Source organism: Gadus morhua, chromosome 2 (assembly GCF_902167405.1).
Source record: "Gadus morhua chromosome 2, gadMor3.0, whole genome shotgun sequence".
Taxonomy (NCBI): Eukaryota; Metazoa; Chordata; class Actinopteri; order Gadiformes; family Gadidae; genus Gadus; species Gadus morhua.
The window spans coordinates 511,744-521,847 of record NC_044049.1 but is presented as its reverse complement, the minus strand read 5'-3'; the positions used below and the strand labels follow the sequence as shown (position 1 = coordinate 521,847).

Below are 10,104 nucleotides of genomic sequence, written 5' to 3'. Positions count from 1 at the left end.
TATTAATACTAAGGTACCAAAAGATACCGAGAATGATTTGCTTTGCAACCACTGCCTGTTTCACGGACAGTATCACCAACGGTTTTCCACTGACTTCGCTTTTCTGTTTCAAATATGTTTTTAGGATGTGTTTTAGTACAATTTCGTTATGTTGAACCTAAACCGATAAGTCCTCCTGTCGATCCATGATATAATATTAACACTCTATTGTCTGCAACAAAAGAGAATTACTAATGACTGAAAGCTTTAGAGAAAATATATCATCTAAAACCAACGCGTAAATCCTATAAAAAATAATGATTTTTGAATACATATATTAATATCTCTCTATATATATTTTTTGCAATTCATATTTCTTCCGTCAGAAGCTCGTTGGTGTTTGTGGGCGGGTCTTCCTGTCATCACAAACGTCTTGTCCAACCGGATTCGACCGGAAGCCTGTCGTCACTCGTCGGATACTGACATTTCCTGTGTGAGAGACGCAAAAAGCGGCGACAAAACCAACAACCAGTTTAATCCGTTTACTAGTTTAAATTATTGTTCGCTTGTTTGCAGTTTATTATTCGTCTTATTATTCGTTTTATTGCTGCGTTGAGACAGGATGGCGGAAGACAATATCTTCCTCTTCGTTCCGAATCTGATCGGTAAGTAATCTACTGTATGAGGAGCTGAGTTGGTTCTGAAACAACTAAGTTAACCTCCTCTCCTCCTTCTCCCTCCTGCTCCTCTTTCCTCCTCCATCCCGCTTTCCTCCTGTTCTCCTCTCTCCCCCTGTTCTTCTGTTCAACTGTTCTCTCTCCCCCTCTCCTCTCCTCATATCCTCTCTCCTTTCCTCTCTCTCCCCCTCTCCTCTCCTCCTCTCCTCTCTCCTTTCCTCCCCTCCCCTCTACTCTCTCTACCCCTATCCTCTCCCCCTCTTCTCTCCTTCTCTCCTCTCCTCCTTTCCTCCAGGGTATGCCCGTATCGCGCTGGCCTTCCTCTCCTTCGCTCTGATGCCGTGCTGTCCGCTCCCCGCGGCGTTCTGCTACCTCCTCAGTGGCCTCCTGGACGCCTTCGATGGCCACGCCGCACGCGCCCTCAACCAAAGTGAGCTCTGTACCCCCCCCCCGACAACCAGTGTAGGGCGAGGGCTGGGGCTCCAGGTAGGGCAAGGGGGCGAGGGGGCTCCAGGTAGGACTAGCGGAGTCTAGGGGTCTCCAGGTTGACTGTGAACGTTGGGGATTGAACCCGGAAACTCAGCCGGTAATCTTCCTGACCACTGCTTTAATTTCCTATCTGTGTTATAGGTGTTGTTCCAAATGAATATTCCTGACTGTATTTGAGTCATATTTTCATTTTGTCACCCATGTTTATGCTGATTCTCATTGTCCTTCCTGTAACCTTGACAGGCACTAAGTTCGGTGCGATGCTGGACATGCTGACCGACCGCTGCGCCACCATGTGTCTCCTGGTCAACCTGGCGCTGCTCTACCCCTCCTACACCTTCCTCTTCCAGATCAGCATGTGCCTCGACATCTCCAGCCACTGGCTGCACCTGCACAGGTAACACACACCTGCACAGGTAGCACACACCTGCACAGGTAGCACACACCTGCACAGGTAACACACACCTGCACAGGTAACACACACCTGCACAGGTAACACACACCTGCACAGGTAACACACCTGCACAGTTAACACATTGCTGCACAGGTAGCACACACCTGCACAGGTAGCACACACCTGCACAGGTAGCACACACCTGCACAGGTAGCACACACCTGCACAGGTAGCACACACCTGCACAGGTAGCACACACCTGCACAGGTAGCACACCGCTGAACAGGTAACACACCTGCACAGGTGTGTTCGGAACGCAGTGCCGCGCGACACTGTTTCAGACGGGACCCTTTTCAATGTTGCGCTAAACACGGATGGTACGACTACGGCTTTCTTTATAGGTCCATGCGAGGCGTGGTATTTCAGGCCAACTGGTAAAAGTGTGTGTCACGGCTTTCAAACATATAAACCATAAAACCTGTGGCGCCTCGAGACTCGGGACGGACTTGTCAACGCGCTGCGGCATCACTTACTTGATGTTGTTTTGATTGAAGATCGGCAGGTTGTAGTGGGTGAACGTGAATGAACGTGTGTGTGTGTGTGTGCGTGTTGCTAGCGAATGTCATTTTAAAGTAACAAACAAACAAACTCAAAGCTGATGCATGCATCCAAACTTTCTGTTCAAAACCAAATAAACAAATCAAAAAAAGAGTCGTTATTCGCTTCAAATACTTTTTCTTTTCAAAAATTGGGAATTAATACAGCGCGGTACCGAGCGGTTGAAAAAAATGTTGGCGTCTCCTGTGGCTGCCTTGCGCAACCGCGTTATATTATTTAATATGACTTTGGCAGTAATGTTGCGCCATGATGAATGCCTGCCTGCTTTCAGCGAGTAATTAATATTATTTGTAATTCTTTTTTTAAAAGATATTTATCAGTCACAGCACACACAGCAGACTCTTCGGGTAAGTCGAGTTATTTAATGCCAACCTTAAATCTTGCATATCAAGTAGGCTAGCAAACACCGTTGCCATTCAACTCTGTCCGCTGACTTTCTGCTTAATGTAAAACTCATAACAAGTCGGGCATGTATGCAAATGTGTGCAGTTTCATTTTTTTAAGGACCGGTTCGAGAACCGTTTTAGCACAGGAACCGTTTGAAAAGTACAGAGTAGGCACCGGTATCGGATAGAACCCAAACGATACCCAACCCTAGGTGAGACTCACCTGTGTAAGTGAGACATGCCTGTATAGGTGGGTCGGCCCGGTTGGAGGTTGTGTTCATAAGACGAGAGGATTGTTGAGATGTTGAGATGTTGTGTTTCATCAGCTCCATGATGAAGGGTTCCACAAGCCACAAGATCATTGACCTGTCTGGGAACCCGGCCCTCAGACTCTACTACACCTCCAAGGTCCGTATACACACAGTACTCACTCAGTTCGCACTGACCTCAGACTTTACAAGTCTCTATGCTTCTCTAAAGCAAGGCTAATAGTCTGCTCCTCTCTCCAGAGCAGTGAGTCTGCTCCTCTCTCTAGAGCAGTGAGTCTGCTCCTCTCTCTAGAGCAGTGAGTCTGCACCTCTCTCTAGAGCAGTGAGTCTGCACCTCTCTCTAGAGCAGTGAGTCTGCTCCTCTCTCTAGAGCAGTGAGTCTGCTCCTCTCTCTAGAGCAGTGAGTCTGCTCCTCTCTCTAGAGCAGTGAGTCTGCTCCTCTCTCTAGAGCAGTGAGTCTGCACCTCTCTCTAGAGCAGTGAGTCTGCTCCTCTCTCTAGAGCAGTGAGTCTGCTCCTCTCTCTAGAGCAGTGAGTCTGCTCCTCTCTCTAGAGCAGTGAGTCTGCACCTCTCTCTAGAGCAGTGAGTCTGCTCCTCTCTCTAGAGCAGTGAGTCTAGCTTCGCTTAACCCCTGTCTCCCTCCAGCCGGTGCTGTTCGTCATGTGTATGGGCAACGAGATGTTCTTCTGCCTGCTCTACCTCCTCTACCACACCCCAGAACCAGCAGGTAGGATCTACTGGCTGACTTGAGTCCACTAGTGTCTCTATTATACTGCTAGGTCTACTGTTGTACTAGAGTGTGTGTGTGTGTGTGAATATATATGATGTGTTGTCTGCAGTGTGGAGGCAGGTCCTGGAAGGTGTGTGTATATCTCTGTGTGATGTGTTCCCCTCAGTGTGGATGCTGGTCCTAGAAGGTGTGTGCGGGATCATCTGCCTCCTGAAGTCAGGGATCAGTGTTCTGCATCTGATCACCGCCGCCCAGAACATGGCCGCCCTGGACGCTGCTGAGAGACAGGCCGTCAAGGACCAATGAGAGACGAGGAGGAGGCGTGGCTAGATGGGGGCTGGGGTCATAGAAGTGTGTGTGTGTGTGTGTGTGTGTGTGTGTGTGTGTGTGTGTGTGTGTGTGTGTGTGTGTGTGTGTGTGTGTGTGTGTGTGTGTGTGTGTGTGTGTGTGGAAAATAAAGTATCCATTCAGATGTATAGATGTACTGCCTGTGCTCCTTCTGGTCCTCAGCTTGAAGACACAGCGTTAATATTGTAGCGCCAGGGTTATGTTTGTTGTGTTGTTATACGACTGCTATTGGTTGATGTGTTCCCATCATGCTTTGTGGTGCGGAAGTTAGGGTTAAAAAGACGGTTGAGCTTTGTTGTGGTTACGGGGTGCTCGTTGAGCTTTGTTGTGGTTAAGGGGGTACTCTGGGATTCAATGAAGTCACTGAAAGAATATAGCACACCTCTGCTTTTGCCATATTCGCCACAATATTATTATGTTATGTTATTGTTATGTTATAAAGAGTGATGTGCTGTTAGGATCAGCTTGAAGAGTAGAGAGAACCATACTTGTTATATTATATATAGTAATGTGCTGTACTTCCACTTTCAAATGTTTCCTTTCCATGCCAAACTGAAGGTGTTTGAGTGACAGAGTGTCATCATTAAAGATAACAGACCGTAACCATAACAACAGTTCAATTAGACTGTTCTGTAAAGTGCTTTGGAAATGTTTTAGGATAGAAGGTTATGTTGTTATTTTAATGTGTTCACATGCATAATAAAGCCTCAACGCGTGACGGCTCCGTGTTGACATCAACACATGTGTCGTCACTGATCCAGCTGTTGCTCTGGCGCGCGTCCTCAGCTTTAATACGCGGGCGGACGCGGTATGTCAAAGCTGCGCCGCACCGACGAGCGGTCTGCGTGATAAGGGGAGCGGGTCGTTAGCGGTGCGGCAGAACGGGTCGCGGCGGGGAAACGGCGCCCGGTTTGATTTGGTTTCGAGCTCCTCGGGAATGTGAATATCTGTCGGCCAACGAGGAGGAGGAGGCGGGGGCGGCGCGGCGGCGACGCGGCAGGGACGCGGTGCGGCACAAGAGGAGGAGGAGGCGCACCAAATACTTTCCCTTTAAACGAGGGGGACCGCGGCGGGGGAACCGGAGGGGGAGAGAGGAGAAGAGATAAAAAAAGAAAAGGAAGAAAGACAGTGAGGGTGGGAGGGAGAGCGAGAATTAAAAAAAAATAGAAAGATGTCACCCTTTCGATTGAAACGGCGAGGCGGAGCCACGGATCACGCCCGACGAGGAGGTCTCTAGTTGGGGGACAAGGTTTACGCAATACCGAGGCTTTGGATCCATCGTCTCGGCCTTTTGGAGCTATCGCAATAAAAGACTGGTTTCCCCAACGCTGCTGATGAGCATGATTACATTTTAATTGCATCATTTAATCATTTTTCCATTGTCATCTTATTTTGCATGCATCACGTGATCTTTGTTCAGAATAGGTTTATATTAAGACACCGATATAACCGACTGTAGACATCACATTAAGAACAGAAAGTAGAAGACATTCCAATCAGATTCATCTGGTTTTACTAACACGTCCCCCTAGAACCACATAGGACCGGGGTACTAAGGTCCTGCGGTCCTTAGCCTCTACCTCCATGTTCTCTCATCCGTCTGCGCTCCCTCACCGACACTGATTGGTTTATCGACCCGCCCGGACACACCTGCCATGGATACCTCCTGGAGTAACTTCCTGTTCCAGGTAAGCCCCGATGTCCGGTCTGTGATCCGGGAGGGAGGGGGGTCTGACGGGAGGGAGGGAGGGAGGGAGGGAGGGAGGGAGGGAGGGAGGAGATCAGGATGGAGGGGAGCCCAACTCCCTTCCCCAACGCTGTAGGAGACAGGATTTTATAACATAACATTTGGGATTAATAAAGTTAAATAATACACTAACATTAGTCAAAAGGTGGGATTAACTATATTATTCTACGCACTCATCATCAGTGAAGGATTAACTAGGTTTCATAAAAGTCATAATATATAGTTATATACTATACAACAAGTTTAGTATCTAAAATGTAATTATAATATAATGTGATGTTCCTCTCCTGTTTTACTCAGACGCCTGCTGCTCAGAGCCAATCAGAAGCAGACATGCTGCCCGAGCTCAGTGGCTCCAACCCCAGTCCCCATGACGACCACCTGGCCCCGCCCCCCTCCACGGTGGACACGGCGGCCCTCAGCGAGGACCCCCCCGCAGGTAGGCCAGGGAGACAGACAGGTCATGTAGGGCTAGACAGGTCATTCAAGCTGGGGTAAGATCTAGACATCCACACTAACATCCATGACCGCACCACGTCCACTAGTGAACCGTGTAGACCGTGTGGTTTAGCCTCCCTGGACCTCTAGGTAGGGGGGCAGCGTCATAGGAGACTGGGCTTTGAGTCAACCTGACTACAGAGCACTTCTGGAAAACAACAAACTCCCCAAATACCAGAAATGTTGAGTCCTGTTGAGACTGAGGCTGGAGGGAGGAGTCAGGTATCACAAGGGAGGAGTCAGGTATCATGGGGGAGGAGTCAGGTATCATGGGGGAGGAGTCACGTCTCATAGGGGAGGAGTCAGGTCTCTTTAGGGAGGACTCACATCTCATCAGACAGGAGACACGTCTCATAGGGGAGGAGTCAGGTTTCATAGGGGAGGAGTCAGGTCTCATCTGGGAGGAGTCACGTCTCATAGGCATAGGGGAGTAGTCACGTCTCATCTGGGAGGAGTCACGTCTCATAGGGGAGGAGTCGTGTCCACCATTGATTCATGCCGGTTTCATTCCAAGTGTTCCAGGGCTCCGTGGCTGCAGAGAGGAGGTCACTAAAGTCTCCCACATACCAAATAAGGATTCTGCTGCTGGTTCAGACTATCTCCCCGGAGGTGTGACTCGTAACATGATGTTGACAGACTAAATAGTTCTGAGTTACTAAGAAGAGATTTGCTGTATACGTCCGTCAGCCAGAAACACTCTAATAGCACACATTTCTTTCTCTCTCTTCCCCCCCTCCCCCTCCCTCTCTCTGTCTCTCTCTCTCCCTCCCCCCCCCCCTCTCTCTCTCCCTCCCCCCCCCTCTCTCTTTCTCTCTCCCTCGCCCCCCCCCCTCTCTGTCTCTCTCTCTCTCTCTCCCTCCCCCCCTCCCCCTCTCCCTCTGTCCCCCCCCCCCCCCCCCCCCCCCCCCACTTCTCTCTCTCTCCAGTCAAGCCTCTCTCCAAGGTCGGCCGCCCGGCCCACATCTGTGCGACCTGCAGCAAGCAGTTCAAGAACAGCTACAACCTGCGGCGACACCAGTCCGTCCACACGGGCGTCCGCATGAAGGACCGCGCCGCCCGGGAGAAGGGGGCGGTGCCGCTGTCCCTGCTCCACCTCACCCTGCCCCCCCCCGCCGCCCCAGAGCCCCTCCCGTCGCGCTCCAACCAGCAGGCGCAACCCCTCGCCGTGTCCGTCGCCCCGGCAACCGTAACCATGGCAGCACCGCCTCAACCCATCCAGGCCGCCCTGGTGGTGGTGGGAGCCTTGGAACAGGTGTGTGCAGCGTTCAGATCAGATCCATGGCCTGAAGGCGCAGCTAGGGGTCAGGACATCGGGCTCCAGCAGGCCTACTGGTAGACTGTACACAGTGGGGTTGGAGCCAAGTGCTTTTGTGCTGGGTGTGTGTCTTACTCTAGACTGCACCTTAACATGGATCCATCCAATGTCTGGTGTGATTGTTGTCCTGATCCTCTCTTTGGATGGAGGCTGTTTTTCGGCCATACACTTGAGTTATTTTTGTTTGTGTTTCTCAGATTTCCCCGGGTCCCCCTCGCAGCGTGACCGCGGTGGCCAGCCAGGTGAGGAAGAACCACGCGTGCGAGGCGTGCGGGAAGGCCTTCCGGGACGTGTACCACCTGAACCGCCACCGCCTCTCCCACTCGGACGAGAAGCCGTACTCCTGCCCCGTGTGCCAGCAGCGCTTCAAGAGGAAGGACCGCATGTCCTACCACGTCCGCTCACACCAGGGGGGCGTGGAGAAGCCTTACATCTGCCCCCACTGCGCCAAGGCCTTCTCCAGGTAGAGCCCACAGCACCCCCTGCTTGCCTGGAGGACACGCCCTTATGTACGACAAGACAAGAAAGTAACAGCTCTCAGCCAAGTTAATTTACAGTTATTAGAATATACTTCCTCAAAGCTAACTGCACGGTTCACTTTGCACCCTAAGCTGCTAGCTTAAACCACACCACAGCCAACTCTAAATGTAACTCTCGGAGCATTCAAATCCTTTGGGATGTTCTGTTTCCTGCAGACCCGACCACCTCAACAGCCACGTCAGACAAGTTCACTCCACGGAGAGACCCTTCAAGTGCACAGTAAACGTCTGTGCATCCGCCTCACTTTCTGTCTGTCTGTCTGTCTGTCTGTCTGTCTGTCTGTCTGTCTGTCTGTCTGTCTGTCTGTCTGTCTGTATTGTTGTAGTAGTGTAGCATTGTTGCAGTAGTATTGTAGTAGTGTTGTAGTAGTGTTTTAGTGTTATTGTAGTAGTGTTGTAGTAGTAGTGTAGCAGTGTTGTAGTAGTGTTGTAGTAGTACTGCAGGGCTCCTCTGAACCCGTGTGTCTGTGCAGACGTGCTCCTCTGTTGTAGTGTTGCAGTAGTGTTGTAGTAGTAGTGTCGTAGTAGTGTAGTAGTAGTATTAGTGTTGTAGTAGTACTGCCGGGCTCCTCTGAACCCGTGTGTCTGTGCAGACGTGCTCCTCTGTTGTAGTGGTCGTGTAGTGTTGCAGTAGTGTTGTAGTAGTAGTGTAGTAGTAGTATTAGTGTTGTAGTAGTACTGCAGGGCTCCTCTGAACCCGTGTGTCTGTGCAGACGTGCTCCTCTGCGTTCGCGACCCGCGACCGGCTGCGCGCTCACCTGATCCGCCACGAGGAGAAGGTCCCCTGCCACATCTGTGGGAAGCTGCTGTCCGCCGCCTACATCACCGACCACATGAGGGTCCACAACCAATCGCAGCACCACGCCTGCCACCTCTGCAACCGCAGTACGTCCAACTGTAACCATGGCAACCACACAGGAGAGAGAGCGTGAGAGGAGAGAGACCAGGCAGTGTCATGGTCTCTCTCTCTCTCTCTCTCTCTCTCTCTCTCTCTCTCTCTCTCTCTCTCTCTCTCTCTCTCTCTCTCTCTCTCTCTCTCTCTCTCTCTCTCTCTCTCTCTCTCCATTCATGTGAGGAGAGCTCCCTGAGCCTCACCTAGGCCAGGTGAGGGTAGGCCAGGTGGAAGGTGTGCCCAGGTGAAGGTTCTCTGTGTGTCCCCAGGCTTCACCACCCTCACCTACCTGCGGGTCCACGCCCAGAAGCACCACGGCCAGGAGTGGAAGGAGAGCGGGGGGGTCCGGGGGGGGGGGCGTCCTGCTCTGCCAGCTGTGCGGGGTCCAGTGCAAGACGGCCACGCAGCTCCAGGGTCACATGGGCACCCACGCCGCCCCGCCCCCCACCACCTCCTCCCCCTCCTCCAGCACCGGAGGCGGGGCCATGGGGGGCGGGGCCAGCATGTCGGTCGCGGTAACCAGCGGCAACAGCGTGGCCCTGCTGGTCAGCGACTGCTCCTCCATCAACACCTCCTCCATCAACACCTCCACCATCAACACCTCCAGCATCAACACCTCCAGCATCAACACCTCCTCCACCCACAGCTAGCGGCGCCGAAGGAGCAGGAGAAGCAGGGGGAGCAGTCGGAGGAGGCGGAGGAGGAGCAGGGCGCGGCTGTCGTCCACCCCTCTGGGCTGGGATTACTTTTGTTTGTTTGTCCTGCCGGCACGGCCACGTGGGCGTGTCCCGTTTCCATGGAGACAACAGTATTGACACACACACTGTTACCATCCACACATGTTCCATGATGAACTCATGAATCTTTTGTTTGTTTCAGGGCTGGTCACGCCTTCTTTTTTTTATTATCTTTTGGCCTGATATTTCTGTTAAAATATGTAATAAACAGGGAGGTACTAAATGTTAATTTCTTTGTTACTCTGCTACCAATGTGGCAACAAACCAGTTCCGAACCTTCTTCCTCTGCATCTTCCCCCAACATGAAGGACCAGTCTACTCCAGTATCTACCACATGGGTTATCGTGTCAATAAACATTTTTATAAGGCTACGATCATGAAGTGTATATTCTCCCGGACATCGAATGTGCTCGGTAGAATCAGACGGTCTTCGTTGTGGACGTTCATGTCGTATGTGAGCTACCTTGTGGATATTTTCTCTATCTG

At 51.4% G+C, this 10,104-nt stretch overlaps 1 protein-coding gene and 1 pseudogene across 1 annotated transcript; both read left to right on the top strand.

Annotated features, from left to right (window-relative positions):
* Positions 1–426: 426 nt before the first annotated feature.
* On the top strand, positions 427–4,628 carry cdipt (CDP-diacylglycerol--inositol 3-phosphatidyltransferase (phosphatidylinositol synthase)). The gene is made up of 6 exons (XM_030341145.1): positions 427–644; positions 952–1,086; positions 1,389–1,542; positions 2,870–2,951; positions 3,458–3,539; positions 3,709–4,628. The coding sequence occupies exons 1-6, from the start codon at positions 602–604 to the stop codon at positions 3,846–3,848; spliced, it is 636 nt and encodes a 211-aa protein (XP_030197005.1). The 5' UTR covers positions 427–601; the 3' UTR covers positions 3,849–4,628.
* A 47-nt stretch (positions 4,629–4,675) lies between these two features.
* On the top strand, positions 4,676–9,756 carry LOC115531540 (myc-associated zinc finger protein-like; annotated as a pseudogene).
* The last annotated feature ends 348 nt before the right edge of the window (positions 9,757–10,104 follow it).

Coding starts and splice junctions, on each gene's coding strand:
- cdipt (XM_030341145.1), top strand. CDS start 602: ATGGCGGAAGACAATATCTTCCTCTTCGTTCCGAATCTGATCG. Junction 645..951: donor CTTCGTTCCGAATCTGATCG/GTAAGTAATCTA, acceptor CCTTTCCTCCAG/GGTATGCCCGTATCGCGCTG. Junction 3,540..3,708: donor CCACACCCCAGAACCAGCAG/GTAGGATCTACT, acceptor TGTTCCCCTCAG/TGTGGATGCTGGTCCTAGAA.